We start from the raw sequence: 24,610 nt of genomic DNA on the forward strand, positions 1-24,610 counted from the left end.
TTTTCATAGACAGAAGAACAGTGGAGTCTTAGCTCATGTCCCGACAGTGATGGCTGCTCATGTTGACCTGTGTCCCCCCCTCTAATCTCTCCTCAAATGTTTTCGTGCACTCAAAAAAAGAGGTTTCAACTGATTTCTTGCTGGTTCTTCTTACTACAAAGCTAAAAAAGCAAAGTCCTCCAGCAACTGAGACAACACATCGCCTTGTCCATCAATAACGCACACACGAGCCTTCTCTTTAGTGCGAGGCAGAGGCAGGGAGGCCGAAAGCCCTCACAAGAGTCTGGCTTTGTAGCCCCTGTTCCCGTGAGCCGGGGGAGAGAACTTCAAAGTGAGGAGAGACTCAAGAGCACAGACAGCACTCTGATTTCTATGCCAATTTAAGCTGCTTACAGAGTAACCCAACACCTGTGGTGAGCCGAGGCACATGTGACAGAGAGATGATGAAGGATGGAAGAGGTGTCGAAAAGATCACGTCTTTTACTCTGATGTTTTCTCTTCAATCTACTAAAAACATCATTCTTAAAAGAAAAAATAAGGGTTGAAAAGCATCACGTCAAATATTTACCAGCGGTGTAAAGAGTACTGATGTATTCTACCCCAGTAGAAGTAATGTTACATGATTGAAATTGTACAAGTACAAGTAAGTCATACATGAAATACTCAGGTACAAGTAAAAAGTGCCTCAATTCAATAGAACTCAAAGTAAAAGTTAGGAATAAATTAGTTTGTTAATAAATCTTCCCTTGTATACAGTAAACATCTCATGTACAGTCCCCTCCAAAAGTATTGGAACGGCAAGGTCAATTCCTTTGTTTGTGTTATATACCAAAGACATTTGGGTTTCAGATCAAAACATAAATATGAGACAAAAGTTCAGAATTACAGCTTTTATTTCATGAGATTTACATCTTTTGTTTGAACCCACCCACTTTTCAAGAGAGCAAAAGTATTGGAACATGTGACTGACGGGTGTTTCTAGTTGCTCAGGTGTTACATTTTAGATCGATTGCTTAAACATTAAATAGTTCTTGTTTTTGGTTTTGGGTTTCACCTGTGAAAACTGCATTTGCTGTTAAGCAAACATGAAGACCAGAGAGTTTCTATATCTATGGGAGAAAAGCAAATCATTTTGAAGCGGAGAGAAGAGGGAAAATCAGAGCTGTTACACAAACATTGGGCTTAGTCAATACAACAATTTGGAATGTCCTGAAAAAGAAAGAAACTACTGGTGTACTGAGTAACAGGTTGGCCAAGGGTATCAACAGCAGTTGATGACAGAAACATCATGAGAGGTGTGAAGAAACACCCAAAGACAACAGTCAGTGACATCACTGCCAACGTCCACAGGGCAGGGGTGAAGGTATCACAATCCACTGTTCGAAGAAGACTTTGAGAGAAGAAATATAGAGGCCATACCACAAGATGGAAACCACTCATCAGCAAAAAGATTCAGAAGGCCAGATTGGATTTTGCTAAGAAGTACAACGATGAGCCACAGAAGTTTTGGAACAAAGTTTTATGGACTAATGAGACCAAGATTAACCTCTACCAAAGTGATGGAAAGGCCAAAGTATGGAGAAAGAAAGGATCTGCTTATGATCCACACACAAGCTCATCTGTGAAGCAAGGTGGAGGTAATGTCATGGCTTGCATGGCTGCTTCTGGAACAGGCTCACTAGTCTTTATTGATGATGTAACTCATGATGGTAGCAGCAGAATTAATTCTGAAGTCTACAAAACTATTTTGTCTGGAAATTTCCAGAAAAATACATCCAAACTAATGGGGAGAAGCTTCATCAGTGGTAGAGTAGGTCACCAATAACCGAAGGGTTGGAGGTTCGAATCCCGCTCCATCCAAGTCATTGTTGTTGTGTCCTTGGGCAAGGCACTTCACCCACATTGCCTCGTATGAATGTTGTGTGAGTGAGTGTTGGTGGTGGTCAGAGGGACCGATGGTGCACTATGGCAGCCCTACTTCTGTCAGTCTGCCTCAAGGCAGCTGAGGCTACAATAGTAGCTTACCACCACCATGTGTGGAGTCTATGAAAAAGCTCTAAATAAAATCCAATATCACCAAATATACCTTTCTATTCACTCTTCTCTCATTCTAACCAACTCATCACAGATTGTAGAGCCCACAGATCCCAAAATGTCACGAGTTTTTTCTCAACCAATAGCAAAAATCAATTGTAATAGCCGGGTTTCAACCCATAGAGGGCAGTCACTCTGACATTTTACAACAAAATATGCCAAATTGAAATAGTTTGCTTAACATGTTGAGAGTTGGACCAGGATCAATCAACAGCACTACTTCATACAATTTTATTCAGCAGAAAAAAATGGATTTGGGGTTTTACTTACGCTTTAAAGTACAAGTAAAATTACTGATTTAGAAATATACTCAAAAAAGTACAAGTACCCATAAAATCAACTCAATGAAGTAACTTGAGTACTTGTAATCCATTACTTTCACCTCTGATATTTACGTGCAAAAAACAATCTTCCATTGCCAAGTGAAAAGAGAGAAGCCGCACAGATTGTCAATCAGAACACGCACAAAGACCACTCATCACCCACTAATGTAACAACACACAAGTTCAAAACAGGAGGCCCAGTGATTAATAATAACTTCATTAGACCCAAGCTGCTGTAGCCTGTCCTTCAGAGCACTTGAGGGAGGTCTTCTCATATGGCTTCCTGCATCAGATGAGTGCTATCTATTGATTATATGGTACTGGGCCTTTTTAATGGTGAAAAAAGTAGGCTATTTACAGCCCGACTAAGTCTGCTCTTCCTGCTAATCTAATCCCCAAGCTACTCATGTGGTCATTCCTTCCAAGAAAGCTGAGAGCTCTGTGTAACACTATACCTGCCTGCCCCTAAGGAGCGGGCGAGCGAGCAGAAAGGAGAGCACAGGGGGGAGAGAGAGGGAGGAGGGTTGGCGGTGGTGATCAGGGGAGGGGAGTGAGCGATATGAGGTGAAATCACCTTTGGGTATCATCATCCCAGACCCTCTTCTCTTAAACCAACCCAGTCTGACCTCCGCTCACCCCTAACATCCAAGGTTAGCTCAGTTCTGCCCCATTAACACAGCGGCTGTATGTGAAGCTTCTGGTAAAAGCAGGAACACATACGTACACACACCAGTGTGTACATATAGAGCAGGGGTGTCAAACTTATTTTAGTTCAAAGGCCAAAAACGGATTAGTTTGATTGCAAGTAGGTGCAAAATTGAACTATTTCAACATTAATGTGCCTAAGTTTTCACTTCCAGTTATAAATTAGACAAAGTATGGAAGGCATCAACAATATCTAAGCAATAAGTGACTTTTTTCAAACAATTTTTATTTAATTTTCATCTTAATAATGATGATGGAAATTATCCTGATTGGAACAGGAATTGAAAATACAAGGGGTGTGGCAGGACAAAATGTTGTCGTCGAACAAAGATTCAGAATGCTGCAGGCCGAATCGGATGATCTGAAGGGCCGGATTTGGCCCTTGAGTTTGACATATAGAGTCTAACTTTTTATGTGACGTCTCTACCTAATGTCGCTGATAACTTCAGCCAGAACTATTTAATCATATAAGCTACACAGTGATCCCAGAAAACAGGTGTTCTCTGCACTGCTGTCGAAACCACACTCATGTGAAACTGATGCATCCATCCCCTATGACACCACAGCTTCACGTCAGGGACACTCTTCCATACTACCACCCCCCAACCCCCCCGGCCCCTTTTTCCCTTTCTCTCTGAGGACTGGACAGCCTTTTGTTGGTGGGGAGTTGAAACCAGAGCCGATTCGGCCGGTTACATCTTTCACTCTGCAGACCCCACCGGAGCATTAGCTGCAACCCAATACGGGTCTTTTCAAAGCTTCGTATTATTGGGTAAATATGGGTCACTATGGTCGGGTCCATTATGCTGCCTAGTGAAGGGGAAGGGGGGGGGGATCAGGTGATGAAGACACCTCAGTGACACGGTGTGACAGTGTGTATATCAGGCTGCAGCCACATGGGAACACATCAGGAGCTTTAAAATGGAGAATTATGTTATTCTCATAACTACACAATGAATGAACAATTTTATTTTCACTTAATTTTGCTCGATCACTTTTTGCCTTGTTTACATTAACATTGTAAGCAACTCTACCAAAAATGGAGTCAGTCGCTGCACATTTAGGGGTGCCACACTTTTTCACAAGGTTGGAAGTTTTTTCTCTTTTCAGAAATAGTGGTTGAACTGTTTTAATGTAGTATAAATCAGGGGTACAGGGGTACACAAGCACATTGCAAGAGGTACTCAGAAAGATTTAACAAATGTAAAAATAATTGGGAAATGTTCCTAGCTCCTTTTTTGAACAAATTCACCACAAACTAACAGTAGTACTGCACAATAAAATACTATATTTTCTTGTAATTTATTGAAACAGGATTATTTTATGGAGGTCATTTTTTATTACACTTCTAACAACTGGAGACAATTATTCGCTACAAGGAGACTGTATTTAATTACTATTGAAGTAATCACATAAAAAGTGCGTGGTATTGTTATTTAATTATAAATTCCACTCATTGTTTTGAACTTGTAGATTAAGCCTTAGGGAACCAATGTTTGAGACACAGTTAGGGGTTTAGAATAGTCTGCATATTAACTTATGGAGAGGGTACTAATGAAATGAAGAGGGGGTACAGATGATATGACAAAAATGCGAAGGGGGTACACAGGACAAAAATGATTGGGGACCACTGGTATAAATACAGGGAGAAACTATTAATGACCATACTTATATTTATATCGTTAAAGTTTCTGATATCTGTGAAAGTTATGCATTCTTTGGTTGAGCAATAAAAACTGTGAAAAAGTGTGCCGCCTTTTACGGACGTTATATTGTCCCAGATTTCAGAATATCAATAGGAGCAAGGCAAAATCCAATCTGTCAAAAATAGGAAAACTTTTTTTTACAACATTATATTCTGAACCACTCTAATGAACAAACGTTTTTGGTCAAAACGTGATCGACTTTTGTTTTAGTTTGTCACCATCTGGTTTTTGCTTTTCAAAAAAAGGCCAAATCAGAACTGCTCACTGTGCTTTTCCACTCGGGTCTGGAAGCGTGAATACCTGGGAAATGTCTTCTGTTAATACTAATAATAGTCAAAGATTTTTTCCTGTCGGGAACCCGAAAAGTATTCCCCTTGCCTGCTGTCTGGAAAACGCTAGTGAGCCCCATCTCTAATTCAAAGTGAAAAGATAAGTGGGGAACGTTCTGGAGAATTCAGCGTGATTTCCAGCTGAGAATGAGTGGCTCCTCTTCGGGTTTGTATCGGTGATGTTGAGCAGAGAAAAAGGGTGCTTGGATTCTTTGGGGGTTACAGCTGAAAAGTGGAGCCCAGACAGAGGTGCAGAATGGGCTGAGGGAGCTTTAAGGAAAAGAGGAGAGGCCTGTAATGCTACGGTGATTACTTCATCCATGTGCTAACCACAGAGCAGACACTCAGCACAGGACAGCATTCTCAATCAGTTTGCAAAAGTGCTCACAATGTATGTGGTTCCACTAATTACACTTGAAGACTGTACCCTCAATAAAAATACAGTCCAAAGAAGCTTAACAGGTTCTTCTATGACGAGCAGAAAACCAATCCAACAGTTTGTTTGAGTCTTTAAAACTTTCAGTTTCCCTACAGATGCTTGGTGTTGGCTTGATTTATGCTTTTAAAAGGTTTCAGGCTGACTGAATGGAGTCAAACAAACATTATAGAGAAAGAAATAGAAGTTTACAAACTTGAGATACATGACATTGTATTTTTGACGATATCGATGTCTAGATATTTTGCAACACTAAATAATAATAATAATAATAATAGCTTGGATTTACAAAGCACTTTTTTCGAGGAGACTCAAAGTGCGTACAGAAACCATTATTCATTCCCACCAGGCACTCACATCAGTCATACCGGGGGTGGTAAGCTACAATGTAGCCAGAGCTGCCCTGGGGCATACTGACAGAAGCGTGGCTGCCATTTTCGCACCTACGGCCCCTCTGACCACCGCCAACAATCAAGCACAATACATACCCATTCATACAACGGCAATGACAGGGATAGAGCGAGATTAAACCCTTCGATTATTGGATGACCCACTCTACCACGGTCCGATTTTCAATAACAACACAAATATACACCCCTTCTCAACTCAATTTTATGTATATATCCATAGAAAACAACAGGTTAAGAAAAAGTGCCGTACGTTTTTGAATGTCAGTGGAAGAACCGATACCAATGTCGACCAATATTACATTTATCCCTAATATTGGACGATAATATCGCTCAACTCTACGACTAACTCAGTTCTGATCTTGTTTTGTTTTTGTTTTTTGTTTTTTTTTTTACAAATAAAGGCCTCAATAGTTAATCAAACCAAAGAAGTTTTGTCTGGGCAGTCAGGTTCTGATAGATGTGCAATCTGAACAGTTTGCTTCGCAATGGCGTTTGGATGCTCGGAAGTCTTCCTTTAACACTCTGCTCCAGCAACAATCGAGGATTCCAGGCCTGGGAATGATGGGAGCTGAAGAGGGGGGGTGGGTTATACAGCCACACACCTGCCAGATGATTTGTCATTATGGAAGGGTCAGCACTCAGCTGTCACCCCCTAATCACCCACCCTACCCCTGAAGTCGCCCCCCACCACCCCCCTCTCCTCTTTTCACCCTCTAAACTCTACTCCAGCGCTCCCAAAACACCCCCTGCATTCCTTAGGCGGCTCCGGTTTCACTCGCAGCACGGCTACTCCATCTGCCCCTCCTTCCTACGCTGTGCCCTGAGAGAAAATGTACCCCTGTGAGAGAGACAGCACACTGAGCGCATTGTGTGGACAGGCCATGTGTGCCTTTCCCCAAAGTGAGTGCGCACACAATTCAAGTGTGTGAGTATATGTTTTTCTAAGCGCTGTGTGTATCCGTACCAAAGATGAACTCAGCTGAATATTTTCTACCTTTTTCCAACTGGTGGAAAAACAATCCCCCCCCCCCTACAGACAAGCCAAACATGAAGAACTCTCACAGGTATACTATATCTGTCAACAACAGTCTTTCATCACTCAAGGTCAGAGGTCATACTCTTCTCCACTGAAGGCAGCTTCCTCTGGGACGTGGAGAAGTGTGAGACAGATCCTCCATTAGCAAACCTACTGTCCACCAGATAATCTCAAGTTGTGCTCTGTGAGTGCATTTGAAGAGGTCGAGGTGTAGTTACATCACATCCTCAGAAAAACCTACAAACCACTCCTTCATTATCATGCGTCTTATCATCAACACTGACAGGCCCAAGCTGTCTTTCTGCCTCCCTAACCAGACAGGGAGCTGGGTATGGCTCACACTTACTTAATTAAGAGGAGAACATATCTAGAGTGTTAACAGAGGCTTTGGGTGACACTTGACATTAACACATTCTGCGGTGGAGTGCTTTACAATCTGCAAGTTGTCCTCGTGATAGCAGCTCCTTGGTTTCACTGATAAGTATAAGGCCCGCAGGTTTTTAATAGGACTGCAGTGAGGAGTGCTGAGGGTTGATAATATGGTGACATGTGCCCAAATTCAGCTTCAGCTGCTCTGAGCATCAGCTATCATGGCTGCACCTCCTTCCTCTGGCCTGATGGGGGCAGTAGAGGCTGAATGTCTGACAGGGCTACTGGCTTCACACCTGATTGTGAAACACATGAGACAAGAAGAGACATCAACAGTCCCCTTTAACCATGTGAGAGAGAGAGAGAGAGACACACACACACACACACACACACTTTGGTCTCCTGTTGGTGACTCTGCCCCAGGAAAGCTTAGAAAAAGAGAGAAGGAAGCAAACCATACAGGTGATGGAGAATGATAACGTGACTCTAGAGTTAACGTTTGCCAAATGGGATACCAGACAATGGTGGGACATATGTTGACCAGTGAAGGAGTCCTACAAAGACACACCCATGAACACACCGTGAAAAGAAGCCACAGCGGTTAAGACAAAAACACCCGAGAGATAGATCGCTGACACACAGCAAGAGTTTTCCCATGGGGGATTGAGCTCCACAGATATCACTTACAATTGCACATCAAGCACAGGGAATCATAGGCAGGATTTCAATTAGAGAGGGCGAAAGGAAAGGAAACAAAAGGCACAAGGCCACAATGCATAAATCATAGTGGAGGAGCACCTCCTACTCTGAGGTGTGCAAGGCAAGTCCCTGTCCAGCCCCACACAAGGGGAGTTTGTTTTGTTTCTCCAGCCTCTAAGAGCAGCAAATGAGCCCTCTAATCCCCCTGTACATTACCAAGGCCTTTGCCCCAAGGGGAAGAGAGTAAGAGACACACCATGTGTTTGTGTCTCAGGCACTCTGTGTGTATTGAGAGTTATGAGACATTTGCGTAAAATCAAAGCATGCAATACTAGACAACGCTAGACAATTCACGTCACAAGTGTGTGTTTTAAAATAGCCAAAAGACATCCCATCGCTCTCTGTTGGGTGTCAACTATGTCGCCTCGAGCCTTTGAAACAAATAAATCTGAAAGGTAGCGAAAGGCTTTTATCCTTGGAGTTCCCTCTACTTCACTGGAAACGGCCTAGATTGGCCGGGTCTGGGTTCATGTCAGCAGGAGACTGCTGGTCTGTCTGGCACACAGCCCGAAGAGAGAAAACAATAACACTAAAAGCAGACTTCTTTTTGATGACTAGAAATACACACACCAGACAAACGCACCTCCCACTCTGTCATTCTGTAGTGCTCCCTCTGAAATGATTCACCACAAGTAAAAAGCCTCCAGCCAACGAGAACGCATGCTCTGTTTTTTTTTTTTTTGTTTTTTTTAACTCGTACGTCAAGCAAAAATCAATATTTGCTCAGATCTATGGAACTGAAAACAATAGTGATCTGGCTTCCACCAGCTCTGTCTGTTAATGGTCTGTTTACTGAGACAGACAGGATAATGGTCTGGGTGTTGGCAGCTGGAGAATCAGACAATTGTCATACTCCACTCTGTTTCTGATCATAACAAGGAGAGGGAGTCCCAATGGTGTACAAATCCAGCATTGATTTGGGGGGGGGGGGGGGGGGGGGGGGGGGCTGTGTGCTGCCAATTTAGATGAGCCACCAACAGGGTGGAAGATGTAGGTTTGCAATTCAAATAGGCTCCACACCTTAGCAAAGCCTGCATGCTCTTTTGGCTATGCAAATGTTAAATCTGAGCTACGTGGGCTGGAGTCTGGTTATGGAAGCACTTATTGGGTCAATGAGGCACTGCGCTGAAGTCTACTGTTACTGGCAATGCTGAATGGTTGTAGTAACACAAGAGAGCGGCACGTGTATTGGGTGTGCAGTCTGGGAACAGGGAGGAAATGAGATCTGAGAAACCAGGTCTCACTGAAGATTCTGAGGAAGGGTCTTACAGGTATATAAATGACAAATTAAATGCAGGCTTTGGTGAAATTGTGGATTTGTTATTGGAACATCATCTGATTGTAACAGAAGCCCATCAAAGACCAGTGCTCTTGAAAGAGTTCACTCGAGGTCACACCGAGTGGCGCCCCATTCTTCAGCTCCAAAGCATCAAAGCTGTGTTTGTGTGCGAGAGTGCACGACTATTTGTGGCCCAGAAAACAAGAGCTGTCTCTCTGAGCTGCCATCACTCTGCTCCTGTCAGTCGCTGCACTCTGACGTCCTGCTGCTGCACCTCAGGACCCTCGTGGTCAATGACCTCTAACCCACACACACCCCCGGCCCTTCCAGGCATTTCCAAATGGACACATGTCTGCGATACACTGGAAAACCATTTAGTTTGTAAAGACGCTGCTGACAGTGGCTGCATATTGGGAGGAAAGAAACAATATCATGGATAATTTGCATTTTCATCGCACAGAGGTGGCGGCAAATGAAGGAAAGGAAAGAGAGATTTATGTGCAATCTAAAACTCATATACTCTAATTCAGTGGTAGCAGAAATTGATTCAAGAGCACTCAGAAGAACATGTTATGTGGTCTTACTTCCCTGAGAGCCAAATCCAGGGTCACTGGTGTGTTGCTCTGGCTAACAAGCTGGAAAAATGAAGAGTTCAGACTTGGACCAAAGCCAAACGAGCAAGGAAAGGCAAGAGAAGCTGGCTGCCAGGAACTGAGGATTGTGATGGCACCGCTGACTGTTCTGGATGCCTCCCATCCATCTAAAGCACTTAACAAGCAGTATAAGCCCACACAGACCAACCAACAAATTAATAAAACTATCAGATGAATGGAAAGTTTAAAAACCAAAACACAAGGAGCCAACATTGATAATCATTACCAAAGGTACTGAATGGGGTATCCTACAAGTGCTTAGTATACCATCTCCATGAGCATGCACAGGTGACCCAAGCACACCTTCCCTGTGTCAGAGTCCATTAAAACACTGATCCTCTTCAAAAAAAGACCCCAGGTCAGGTTTTAGGGGATAAACTGATTATCAGACTTGTGTTTAAGAATGAAGGTCATGGCAAACTACGCATGGATATTTAACTCGTCAGATGGCTGACTAGTTGTTTTGGTAAGAGAAAGTGCTCTTAGGTCTACTTCCTTCTTCACTCCCAAGAGAGGAACTCCAGACTAAACACTCGTTCATTCAGCTGCTCCCCTTCACCCAGCCTGACAAGATGCCTGACGAGCGCTCCCAGCAGAAAACCTCACTTTTTCCACCAATTATATAGAGCAATGCGGCGTGGGGGAGGAGGCAAAACTTCAAAAAAAACATTATAGGAACTGGCATTTGCTGAGGAGCGTTGAACCAACTCTGTCAGAGAGAAAGATGGGTTAATTTCAGGGCAACCTGTGCCAACACAAATAACTGCTCTAGCTGGCTTTTATTGTCAGCACTTGAGGTTTGAGCTGAATTTTTCAAAGCTCTACAGCCAAATTTGCTTTCCCCTATTTTCCCCTCATATGATATGTCCTTGTCCAAGCTCAGAGTCAGTCTTTCACTGCCCACACAATCAGGGGATGAAAGTGTTGGGCTGGAGGACAAACTGAGATGCTGATGTTCATCCATATACAAGAACAACAAAAGAAATCCCTTTTCTGGAGCAGCAGCACTATTAGGCGCCTCATGCTTTGGTAAACAGGCTCAGTTTTGTATTACAGCCGTGTCAACGTCAAAAACAAATGTTTCTGTTTATCTCTACAAATCACTATTTACTGTGACTTGGTTTGGTAAAAACTTTCTACTCTTCACATAAAAGCAAAGATCCGAGGCAGGACATTTGAAGTACATTCAGAAAGGGGTGTTGCGTTCCGGGTTCCCATAATTCCTGTGACTCACGCACAGTGCAAACAGAGTATCTGCCACTCAGCGAGAAAGGCAGAGCTGCATTACGACCATTATGAAAACTTCACGTAGCTCGGGTCATATGAAATGTGGCAAATCATACACACCTATGGCCATCGGGGGAGAAACTTTTGGATGTGTGCGTGCCTCTGTGTGTGTGTGTGTGTAGGTTGACTGGACCCATTCGGAGGCCCCTGCAGTCTTACTCTACACTTGCATTGAGGCATCTGTCTTTAATAGAAGAGCTCAACGCGGCCAGTATTTATTCAGGTACAGCTGACAGAGAGGGAGGCGGGGCCCGTCTTTCTCCTGGCAGGCGTGCAGAGCTCCTGCGGTTTTTTTGGGGGCAAAGGGACAAGGTGAAAAAGACAGATACCAAGAGTTAAGACTGGGGGAAGAGGGAGAGCAATGGCGCAGGAGAAAAAAAAAAAAAAGCTTGACTTTACTCCACCCTGCATCGCCTGGCAGTTCTGTGCAAGGAGGCCCCTGGGGGCCACAGAGGAGAGAATGTGTGAGCCCCCACCTCCATCTAACTTGATGGTTAATTCCAAGACAAATGACCATTGGTGCTGCTGTCACCCTCATGCCTTGACCCAGACAAACGGGCTCAGTTTAAAAAGAAGATGCCAGCGTCCTTCACCTCATCTACATACAGACACGTCCATATCTGCTCTAGCTTTGGAATCCATTCATACCACTAGTAGTCCAACATCCTGCACAGAGGAGTTACTTTGCTTTTCTTCTTCTGCAATGTCAGCATCTTATTAGGGCTGGGCAATATATCAAAATTCAAGATACATCGTTTTCTATTTTAGCGATACAGAAAATGACATTATTGCCTATATTGAAATATATCTTTTTTTTTACTTGTTTTTATTTATACAATCACAGTACAAACAACATATAAATATTTCATATTATTCTTAGAGTACAGTAAAAACAGTGTCCTTTACAATTCCTCCATATTTCTGAGATAAGCTTATATCACCACTAGCTTACCAATCTATGAGAAAAGATTCGCCACCTTTCTAACAGGCGGTATTTGTATTAAAATAGTAATTTCAAGAGCCGCTGCTTTTGTTACTCCTCAGAACAGCATGAAAAACACAGATGGATTTCTAAATGCGTCCTAACCCAGACCTTTCCCTAAACAAGCCACACTGCAGAACTCACTCGCACGTGCTGTCCCTTAGAAGAGAAAAATCCAAAAGTGGCACATACTGTGCAGTCAATAAATGTGCCTGTGTGGCATTTTTCATCAGCAAATTGATCTCAGAATTGTCTTTCTGGGAAGACTTTATTGAATTAAAAATATCGAGATTAATATTGTATATCAACATTTTGAGAAAAAATATCGAGATATGAGTTTGGGTCCATATTGCCCAACTCTATATCCTATGTTGATATATTACACATCAAACAAGTTTTATGTGGACACCCACATTACCAGGAGGGCAGAAACAAGTGTGTACCACATAGAACTGATTTAGGGTTGATTGTTGGACCCTGATGCTACACTGCATGTATATCTCAAACTTAGCAGAATTCCAAATTGCCGACTGCACACAAGTGTCAGCATTATGTCTTACTGTTGCTTAACAGCAAAGAGCATCTCGGGACTTGTGGTTTGTCAGAACCAGGATGTCGGTGTCGCTGCCTGCAGCGAGCACCAGAGTTCCCTCACTGAACAGAGCCTCATTTATCTCTATGTCAGAGTCATTCCCCTCCAGCATCGCTCCTCCAGGACTCTTGAACTGCTGACACTGAATCGGGGGCCATTCACTGTGCTCGAGCAAGCAGCTACAAAAAAAAAAAATTGTAAAGCGCGTTTCATCTGCATATTGATTAGCCAGGCCAAAAGAAGTTAGACCTCAGCACTTCACAGGAATACATAATGTAAATAAGCTCCAGTTATTCAGCTTAAACTCTACTCAAATGTTTCACCTTATGTCAGTGATTTTCCAGGTAATTAGGGAAATGTGATTGTACAACATAAGTCAATAACTTTTGTCTGTAGAATAAAGAACGACTAAAACAGAGAAGCCTCATCCAAAACACGCTGACCACAATTTGTAACGTGCACATCTCAGCCAAACGAAGACGATTGTTAGGTCAAAGCAAAGTCATTCACCAAGCCCCCAAATAAGATGGCCTCTTTGTGCAAGCGTCACCTAATAGAAAGAAGCAAGCTGCTCTGGGTGTGTGGGCAGGGTTTAATGCCAGCCAGTTGCAGCACAGACGGCTGGGCGCTGCTGCGTCTGATGGATGGCTAGCATTCAGTGTGGACTGGACCGATGGCGTCGTGGATTGATTGGCCCAAAGAGGCCATCGGGAAAAGGACTTCCTGTGTGTGTTAATGGAAGCTCCTGCAGAAGCACCTTGTTGACTTGCGGCGGGTGATGGTTGTTACTCTGTCCCGCTCAAAGATCCCCTCCCATTAGATACAGAATATTTCACTCACGCTGCATAGACCAAAAGAGCCCAGGCTTCCCAGGCAGATTGTCAACTATCTTACAGGATGTATAAACATATTTTCAAAATACTGTATATCTAATATATATCACAGGCATTATTATTAGCTTATTATAAACTTAATATCTAATTAGGAAAAAAACATTAATATTTCTTTTAGTTATAATTTAGACATAATATAAACAAGAGCCCTTCAAATCTCCTCTTTGCCAGATATAGGCACTTACCCGGATCAGTGCCATGATCATTTTCACTTTATCCCCATTAATAAATACTGTACAGTCGGTCTAAATGTACGGGCACCAAATTTATTCAAAATAAAAATCACGATTAAATGTGAAATCTAGAGTCAAATTTCATAAAGACCGGTCAATTGCAAAGCGAGTTATTAATCTTAAAAATTTTGGCAAAGATAAGATTTTTTGATTTTTCAAGCTGATCCAGAATCAGTATATTAATCCGGCTCCCCTACAAAATTTAATGGAAGTTTCCAAAAAATAAGGGCTATAAAATGTTTTAGTACTTTTGAGTAATCCTGCCAACAGACAAACAAATACATAAATAAATGCTGGTGAAAATATTATTACTTAAGCAGAATTAATAAGAACATCAGCCATTGTTTACTTTTCATTGATCATTTGTTATTAAATGGCTGTCCTTTTGTGTTAAATCTGTGATGGACTGGCAACAAGTTCAGGGTGCACCCTGAGAAAACTGGCAAAAACTCTAATCAGGAAAAAGTCGCTATGGAAACTAATGAAATCTGATAACTGTATCCTGTGCTAAGTGTTAAAAGATCATTAGATTTATTTGAATTGAAGGAGATAAAGTGAAATGGTTTGTATACCCGAGTCTGCCCAGCTGCTCCAGTTGAGGCACTGTGGGTCCATAGATTTCAACGTGAAGAGGCTTGTAATGATACAGGACTTCTTCTATCCTGGGCACTGGCTGAAGAGAGACACTCTGACGCTGGAAAATAAAGAAAAGGACAAAACCATTCAACACAATATAAGTCTTGGGCTTTGTCCGAATAGTCCCTCCTATCTCCTTTCCTATCCACTTTTCCATAACCCTGTGGATGACGTCACGGGGTTAAGGAAAGGTGTTAGAGGAGTAAAGAAAGACGCACTTCAACCCGGTGACGTAATAATCTGACGGCCGCGAAGGTTAGTGACATCTGCCGTGGTGAAAAAACTACAAATTTTCCGAAAATGGGCTAAAAGCACATTTGTAACACTTTCCGCTGATGTAATCTCAAAAATCACACAGTTTGAATGTAAATAAAAGGAAAACAGGCTACCAGGCTACAAGGAACAACAGTGAAACTAAAAGAACGTCACATTGAGAATGGTTGCCCACACTCACCTTCCACTCAGAAATATGAATTATGTTGAATAAAACAATGTGATTAAAAATGTCTCTGATCCCTTTTTCTTGAGCCACAGAGTGTCTGTTTTATGTCAGTTATAATCTGATAATATGTCTTACATATAATAAGACATGGGTTTTAGATTATTTATTTAGAGTTGTGCATTGGTAACTTACATGATCTCTGCTATTGTCGGTCATCGTGACTTTCCGTAAGCGCTCGAGTGTGCGTTTCAATTTAAATGTTGTCTCCGCAAGGAATTGTGGGTCAGCATTATCTCGTGTCCGTTGGTAAAGGATGCATCAGTGTTTCCTAGGCTAAAGGAGGTAAAAAAGGAAGCATAGAGCCTCTTTTCCTGAGCTTAAAGAGAACTCGGACGGTTTTTATCATGGCCACCACTAATACACTTCCGGACGCAGCCATTGTCTCACTGTAGGAATTATAGCTGTGGTCAAACTAGAAAATAAAACAAAAGCATAAAAGTTTGTCATCAAACCACACATCAGTCAGGGTGCAGCGTCCTCGACAGACTGGTTTGGTGAGGGGGGGGGAGTTTAGTCAAAACATTTCACTTTCCTCGGGCTGTGCTGCTTCAGCAAAGAAAGGGACTAAAGACAATGACTGGGCATGTTCTCAGGGACCATAATGCTGCTGGCAGCTCAATAACTATTCTTTATGGAAATGACTGATAACATCACACTGGAGAATGGTGGCCAGGCTGATGAGAATGTTTGACTTCAAATAGCAACGTCAGTCTGCTTTGGATCAAAAAATGGTTGTTGGTAATTTTCAAAGAAACCACTAAATACAGATGAACTGATAAAGAATGAATGAGGCAGCAACAGTGTTTGCTTTGTGAGTATAAGCTACAATGGCTTGTTTGCCACCTCGGTTGTACTTCCAGTTTTATTTCAAAGTTTGTCTCTTCAATCCATCTATTGGTGGTTTATCACTTTTATGATGCACAGTAGATGCAAGACTTTCAAGGTCTGCTATTAAAAATCAAGTTTGTTGAGTTAAAAAGACACTTAAGGCATACTTAAGGACTAGTTTTTGTACTTGGCCAAAGTGTAATAAATCCGCCATCAAACAGGAAAATCCAAGCAGCGTGGGGGATTCAAAAAAGAAGCTAAAACCATGAGACAAGGTGGAATTAAAGGGATAATCTCTTTCAAACAGTAATTAAGAAACTTGGAGACAAAGGGGAAGATGGAAAAGATAAAGGAAAAAAAAGTAAAAGGATAACACAAACAACTAAAGACAGAAGGGAGGAGACAAAAACTAAACGAGTAACATGTGCCCCGCGGCCTCACACTGCTCGCCCTCACACATGCTTTGGCCAAAGCAACCACACACATGTGGGAAAAGGGATTCAGCAAAGAAAAGCTGGGAACTCTACGGAGACATGGGTGACAGGCGGCCCGGGGGCCACATGTAATTTTTTTTCCCCAAAACACACAAAATGACAACAAAAATACCCAAAATAACAGAAAAACGTACAAAACAAGAACAAAGACACTCATAAAACTACTCTAAAAATGCAATATGACAACAAAAATGCACAAGACAATTACAAAAATACACACAGAGAATATATAAAACAATAAAAATGACTCCAAAAACACACTTAACTGTAAAAAAAACAAAAAAAAAACAAATATACAAATGAATAAAAAAACACTAAACAACACACACAAAAAAAGAGAGAAAATAATGCAACATAACAAGAAAACACACAGAAACCCTTTGTTCTTTCCTGTATTAATGCTCAGATTTTTTGGGTGTAATAAAAGTTGCACAGCAAGTTTTGTGTTTTTGCTTGTGTCAATTCAATGTATGAGATCTACACACTTGTACATTATCGATACTGAGAATTTTTTTTAAACACATTCCTACTTCAGGGATTCATTTCACCGTTATCCACTTAAATAATCCAAATATGAATTGCCTAAATGTGCCAAAAGAAACCCCAGCATTTATGTAAAGGCCCTTCTTCTTGTAATAGCTGAAAAAGTGTTGAATGACTTTCAACCATCTGTCAATGGCGAGTTTGAACTTGTTGCAATCTGAAGCAGTTTTACATAAAGGAGGGAGATGGGGGGGATCAGCAAAGATGGCAGCGCATCAATAGCAACTGAGTGGGTTTTTTTCCATTGAGAAACAATGGAGGTTTATTGTCTTCCCAAAAAGTCTTTTGGTGTTATGACCTTGGATTATGATGGTTTACCACTTGGCTCCATTAGTCAGAGAAACCACATCACTCAAACCGCTGCTTCTAAATTGTAAGGGACACTAAAACTTGAAATATATCTGCTTAGCATTTTGTTTTATACAAATGAAGAAACTCAAACCACTCAATATGGACCTGAATCTTCGCCTACATTAGCATCAGCGGTGCTATTTAGGGAGCTAACTATGAACTGTTGAACACACCAAACAGTTTTCAGTACCTTTCACTAAACCTTTAACCCCAAGGTGCCAGTGATCCTTTATCCCAGTGCATCCATTCATTCAACACGGTGAAGCCTCACCACAGGCTAATGAAACCCAGACCAACAAACGCTCTCTTTAGCTCTGCTACAGCCTCTACATCAATCTATTACAAGATTTTCACTGCTGCTCACTCCCCTACTGCGCCTGTCAGAGAGATACACTGAGAGGAAAGAGTGCGGGGAGAACCACAACATGAAAAGTCCACAGTGCTGGAGTGGTCAGAGTGGTAGATTGGAAGTTGCAGATGATAGAAGTGCATAAATCAGATATTTAAGTGACAGCCGGAGCAGAGTTGGCCCCAAATCTGGAGAAATTCCACAACAAGGGCACCTTGAAAACTGTGAGAAGCAAAAAACAAGGCAGCGTACAGCACGCTTTTTCATGATGAGCCCTTTGCTTCAAAATAGTTGCACAAAAATGTATAAAATCAGTCCCAAGTAGTTAAACTAAAAAAACTGCTCTTAGACTAGCCCCAATTCCCAAAAACGTAAATATTAGGACCATTTGGGGGTAAAAGTGGTGAATCAAGCTCATTTGGTCAATTTGGGTATACATGCTGATTCAGAATATCAATGTTCCCAAGCTGTAACTTGAGCCCTTTACCTCTTAATCAAAATTGCTGCCAAAACAGCAGCTTTTGGACAATCTTTAGCATTTTACAAACAAACAGGTGATATTCAGAGTGTGATAATATTGGTTTATTTGGTCAAATTTTAGTCAAATCAGTTTGGGATATCCTTAAAGTCTGTTACATTACATTGCAGACAAAACGCTGCGGAGCACATACACTGCAATGCAACATACTGTGCAAAAATAATTGTTGATGAAATTAGCAATACTTGTGAATGAAATCATTCATGTTCATGCAGATAAGTTTTTCAGTGGTATCACTCTGTTTTTTACACCAGCATAGTGATGTATGTCCTAGCCCTGTATTTCCCACATTTGCATTGCAAGGTTCTGCACAGTCATTGGCATGAGCATGATATCATCTCTAAGCTAATTATGTCTATGAGCAGGTTTAAACGTTGAATTTGTGCATGAAGGACTTGAAATTCAGCTTGGGAACATGAATATTCGGAATCAGCACATGAAAACAGCATTACCCCATTTTGCCACTAACCTCTAGTTCCAGCAATCTTTTTGAGAACTGGGCCTAGTCTATCATGCAATTCACAGCAAAGAACTGCCCTCACAAAACTCCCATCCACTTTTTCTAAAAATAATGCAGACACTTTCAATCAGGAACTCATCACCTCCTATTAAAAGCTTGTGAGAATTACAACAGATGAATATTGTTTTCCAAATTTTCCAACAAGTGAGAGGAACAGAAAGGAGAAGAGGTGGGGGAGGGGGACCACCAGTCCGACTCAGCTGAGCAGAAATGTCTGAAAAATTAGAGCCAACGCAAACATCTGCTTTTATCATCACAGAGGTCCATCTTCCTTGCTACACAAGACTGCGTGTGTTACAAGTTTGTGTTACTGGTATTCTGGAGTCTAATAATACCCCTGTGGCACTAATATAAAACTCAGGAGGCCATCAATCTTGATAAAAGAGAAGGGGAGCATGATGTGAGGAAATCACCATTGCACTAGTGGGAGTATCTTTCCTGGAGTTTAGTCTTCTGGTGTTAAACTGTATCAAACTGTCAAATTCTGGAATCACTAGAGCTTTTTGTCTTGGTTACTATAAAGTGACAGCAGCTTTGGTTAAGGAAACAACTCCACACTTTGAGTTGGTCTCGTGATGGAGCAGAACATTGCTGTTCCTTAGCTTTAGTATGCAAACAAAGAGCTAAAACATCTGACAGAGAAGCATGGAAGACATTCTCTTCCCATTTATGTGACAGGCGCCTCGTAAATGTCAGAATTTCTACAGCGTGAGCAATATCGCAGAGAAATAACACGGATAAGGCCAAATCGATATTAAAACAGTAGATGGTTGGGTCAGTGCCACTGAGTGATTCAAAAGTTTAACAGATGTTTTTAAAATTACTCTTTTTCTGCTTTGCATCACTGCATGTTCTGCTTACTTTAAATTTTGATGGTATTAGTACTTTCAGTGTGATTTTTTTATTTTAATGGTTAGTTGTGTTCAATCGAAAGTGTGATGGTCCATGGTTCATGATAATGATGTGGATTTATTGGCGTGAAGAAAAAAGAACAGTAAACGGCAAAGGAAAAAACACGCCCCACTCACAAGCATCCAGAAATCAGACTTTGCAGAAGAGTAGAACACAACAAGGTTGCAGAAGCCAACAACTCCATAAGCACCTTCCAACCACACACACAAACTAACAAAACTACTGCCCCTCTCTGGTTTTGGAAACCACGGCTCCAAACATGCTCCAGTATTCACAAAAGCATGAATCGATATGGCAACAATGGAAAGGAGAGAAACAGCAAGGACTGAACGAGGGGTTAGGAAAATAATAGGTCGGTTTAGGGAACTCGTCATCCATTCATTTCCACCTTTTGCCCGGGCATTGCCAGTGCTTCTGTACGGATCAAGAGCTTTGGGCTGTCCAGTGGCCCAAAGCAGCAAGTAGCAAGTGTAAAAACGGCGGCCCACACTGTGCCTCAACTCACCTTACAAGTTTAAATATAAACTACTTGACTGGTAGCAGCTGCCCCAGCGCAAAGCCCCTAAATCTGACAACTCCTCTTTTTGCTGGGCCAGGCTGGGCCAGTCCGCCTGAGGACGGAGGGGCGCCTGAAGCCAACATAAACAGGGCCAAGCCTGGGGCAGAATCCGTGGTGTGAATGCCCACATGTGCTGGTGCCACTCAAAGCAGACAATTCTCATCAGTCACTCAGTGACCCGCTCCCCATAAGTCCCCTGTAAGCCATCGTGCATGCCAGTCATCCAAAAAAAAGTGACGGTGGCTGCATATAAAACCTTCCATCTAATGATGACGACAACATTCTAAAAGAATAAACAGCACTGGGGGGGCTGTTGACTACTCCTGGAAGCTGAAGATACAACTGATGAGTGGGGGTTGCATTGACTATATATTATAACAAACCCTCAGGCAGAACTGGTTCGTCCAGTCTGTCGCTATAGTGACGGAAAGCTTGTCCTGCTTTGACGTTTACATCTCCTGAGCAGAGGTCACCTTAGAGGACGAGTTAACCAAGTAGAACGGGTCAGAGCTAACCTGCTCACCGTGCATATGCTATTTTTAACCCCCTTTTGAAGACAAATTTCTGAGAGAACCTGAGGTTATTTCAGACCGCTACTCGTCTATGTTTATTGACAAAATTTCCACCCACATTTGGCTAACTGTGTAAGAGTAGCACCTTGGTTGTGCCTGTTTGGTACCTGACTAAGTGTTCAAACTTGAACCTTCAGGTTAGTCAGCTACTGTATTACTGCTATGGGATGGATTATTATTGATTACATGATTGCCTAAAGGTCTGGAATTAAAATAAACGATCTTTTCTCAATTAATGTCCCGTTTATTTTTTCCAACAACAAAACATATTTAAACAGAAATGTGTTCCTACTCTGCCACAGAACATCTCTGTTAATGTATGCCGATATCTATTTTCTAAAAGACTCTTCAAAAAATGCCCAGTCTGGTTGTGAGGGGTGTGCAACCATGTGTGGGCATGCGCATTCACCACCATACAGGCTTTATAAATGGAGTGCCTACAAAGTGAGAGATTAGTGAGTGACTACAGACCATTCCTTGGGCAAGACCAGGCTCATTCCCCTTCACGTCACACTTGGACTGAAATAATACTACCCAAGTATTTGCCAAAAAGCATCGGGTTCAATTGACAGTGATGTCCACAGAAGCTCCGGCGATATCATGGTCAAGATAAGAGCTGTGAAATCCAAGATATATCTTCTGGCAATGAGCAGTGCCAGCAAAGTAAAAGAAAAAACCTCACAGGCTTTTTGAAGATATGCAACACTACTTCTAGATCAACCCGACAATCTGATCTGCAATTTTGTTGTCCAATGACAATTCTTCTTTAACTCCTTCATGCTTTAGATAAAGTCAGGAAGGCTAAGAAGAAATTGGCATTGTGCCATTCAATTGGCGTGATGGCAGCCAGTGAAGCCTCATCTTGTTCCTTGGTAAATTATCTGTTGAGCTAAAACATTTCAGCAAAAATCTTTCTCAAAATAATCCATAGGTACCCAAATAAATGCTTTCATTCCAGATAAATTACAAAATAATAGTGTCCCAGTGATGCAAATGTGATCTCTTGTTACAAATGTGACTCAATATTAATAATTTTCTCCCAGCCTAAAATTTTAAGAGAAAACCTCATCAAACCTTCTGGTATCACAATAAAAAGATGTATACAATACTCTTAGTGACTGCTGCTTTGTTGAATAACTACGTTCGCTTATCTTCCCACAATTGAAGAATTTTGAGTTTGAAGAACTTCTGCTTAAAAAGCAAAACTACAACCAAGTCTGCAGGAACCGACCACTGTGTCCTGAAACTGCACCAAGTCAAACAGAACAAATTCTAAGGATGATCCAAACCCACATGGTCCCCCAACTCAAATCTCCAAGCTGAAAAACGGAGAACTCCGCTCCACCAACCGGAGCTCAGAGCTAAAGGAAGCAAAGAAAAACAGACGGGGACAAGGCCAAGAACAACATAGTCATGCAGTTTCTCTCCCATCAGCGAGTTTGGCTTCACTTTCCACCAAGGGAGTTAAAGTCAGAGCATTCTTTGGTTGGATCATTGAAAATGTTTAGCAAAGTAAATGTCTTGTATAAAAAACCTACTTATATCAAACTAGTAAAGAATCTAGCTGTAACCTACTGTTAAGCTTCGGTGAGCACTTTGATAGATATCTCTCCCACACACCATTGAACTGTGGGAACACAACCATACCTCATGAGTGCTGCTGGTGCTGGTGGGGGAATGATGACACAGCCAATCTCATTGCTGTAAAATGAAAATAAACGACAGAGAAGCTGTACGACAGCCAAGTGAAAGCAAGCCCTGAGCCCACATGCTCTCTGAGGAACCTAGCTCTCATTCTGAAGAATGTGATGACACCACTGAAGGGATAAGGAAGGTGCAGGCACTGAAGAAAATTCCGCTTTTGAAGATCTGAAATGTTCTTATCACTCAGTTGTAAACAAATCTGACGTTTTCATTTTGAATTTGCAGTGAACTAAAAGCCAAACATGACTTTAACTCTTTGGATCAAGATTTTGATTTTGCTTTGGAGCAACACCCAAAGAAAGGTTACACAGAGGTTAACGTGTACGAGGAACGGGAAAACAAACTCAAATATGGTTCAGTATTCCGGTAATCAATTCTGCTGATAAGCTGGATTCTACTTTACTTTTGACACTGTTACTGTCTTTTCCAAGTGCAACCCATGTTCCTAAGATGGCAGTTGATGTGCTCACATGTCATCTGGACCAGACTAGTGGGTTTGCTCACTAATCAATGTCTCATGGCTACACCTCCCAGTCGTCCCTGCCACAGCAGCTCCTACTGCTGTTCCCTAACCAGCAGTAGTAGACTGAGTGATAGATCTTTAACAACTATAGAACAAATACCATAAGAGAAGTACTACAAACCATAAAGCTGATGGACAACAAGGAGAATACAACAAAGGTATTGTACAACAAGGTAGTGTAATAATGGTGGAGAAAAATAATAACCTAGTCCAGTGGTTCTCAAACTTTTTTGGCAAAAGTACCCAATTTCTCTTATTTCGGAACCTAACCTTTGTCCGACCTCAACATTCTGCTCAAAATTCTATGAAAAAAACAACCATAGAGCATAGTGATGGAATGAATGAGTGATAACAACGCACATTCTAAATAATCTAATTTTGTAAATAAGTGAAATGAAACAGAATTTAGTGCCTCCTGAATAGATTTATTTTTATAGTTTTATTACTTCTGGTCATCTCCCACCTGGTGTGGAACCAACACTGACCCTTGTATTTTTAATTAATGTTCTAATCAAAATAATTTTCATCATCATCATCATAATGATTATCATTTTTAACTAAAATTCTTATGTTTTCATTTGTGAATTTTCCACTTTGTCTCTCTCAAGTACCCCCTCTAGTGCCGTTGTGCACCCCTATTTGAGAAACACTGACCTAGAGGACAAACATGTTTGTAGATATATAGCATCAACAACATTTAAATTGGTTAAGATGTGTGAAAAAAAAAACAAAAAAACTTGTGACATATTCATGGCCAAGTCCAATGAGCGTTACACTTACCATTTGGATTCCAGTTGAAAACAAAGTGGTGGGCTTCACGACCTGTTTCTGCTGCTCTATCTGGGTCTCCAGCTGAGAAGCGCGAACCTTGTGTTGGGCGAGTACGAAGGTGGCGGGGAGCTTAGACTGCTCCTAGGGGAACAAACAGGAATCAGTATTATATTTTATTTTGATTTTTTTCTGACAACCAAAAATGGAAACCACCACGAGGCAATGAGCAATATAAGCAACGTCTGTGTCTAACTAAAAAAACATTTGTTATGGTGATGGCCCTATGTTATGCTATTGTCCAGTAAAAAAATTATATAAATGTCTTTCACTGCCACCTTTGGGGGCTTCAGTTGAAATCTTCTACCAAAGAGAAAAAGAAAACATAAAAATGAACAGAAGGGTCTAGACGTGAGGAGCTGTTATAACACAACAAAATAAAGTGAAAGACGACTGCAAATCAGAATTGTTGAGTACTGAAAGTAAAAAAGTCACGTGAGGACAATATCCATATCATCTACAAAAGAAAACAGTGCTCCAAGACCTAATTTGCATGCATAGATAATGTGACATGGCTTGCATCATGTTGCTTTTACAGACCCAAATATAGATTCAACATATGTCAGTGTGTGTGTTTGTGTATCAATTTTCAAGTTGTGTAATGCGACTCATTAACTCTGCTTGTGTAGTTCATTGTTTACATTTGAACAATGTTTCTGTGCAGA

The 24,610-nt window shown here is 41.5% G+C and overlaps 1 protein-coding gene across 2 annotated transcripts in view; it reads right to left on the reverse strand.

Annotated features, from left to right (window-relative positions):
* mnat1 (MNAT1 component of CDK activating kinase) overlaps nt 1-24,610 on the reverse strand; it is a 45,092-nt gene that overhangs the window by 2,443 nt on the left and 18,039 nt on the right. For both annotated transcript variants that reach the window (XM_028439018.1, XM_028439017.1), the window contains 2 exons: nt 23,898-24,029; nt 14,659-14,780 (listed from right to left, as the gene is read on the reverse strand). In XM_028439018.1, the coding sequence (XP_028294819.1) occupies nt 14,659-14,780; nt 23,898-24,029 (254 nt within the window). The remainder of the gene's footprint in view (nt 1-14,658; nt 14,781-23,897; nt 24,030-24,610) is intronic.

Source organism: Gouania willdenowi, chromosome 22, assembly GCF_900634775.1.
Source record: "Gouania willdenowi chromosome 22, fGouWil2.1, whole genome shotgun sequence".
NCBI lineage: Eukaryota > Metazoa > Chordata > Actinopteri > Blenniiformes > Gobiesocidae > Gouania > Gouania willdenowi.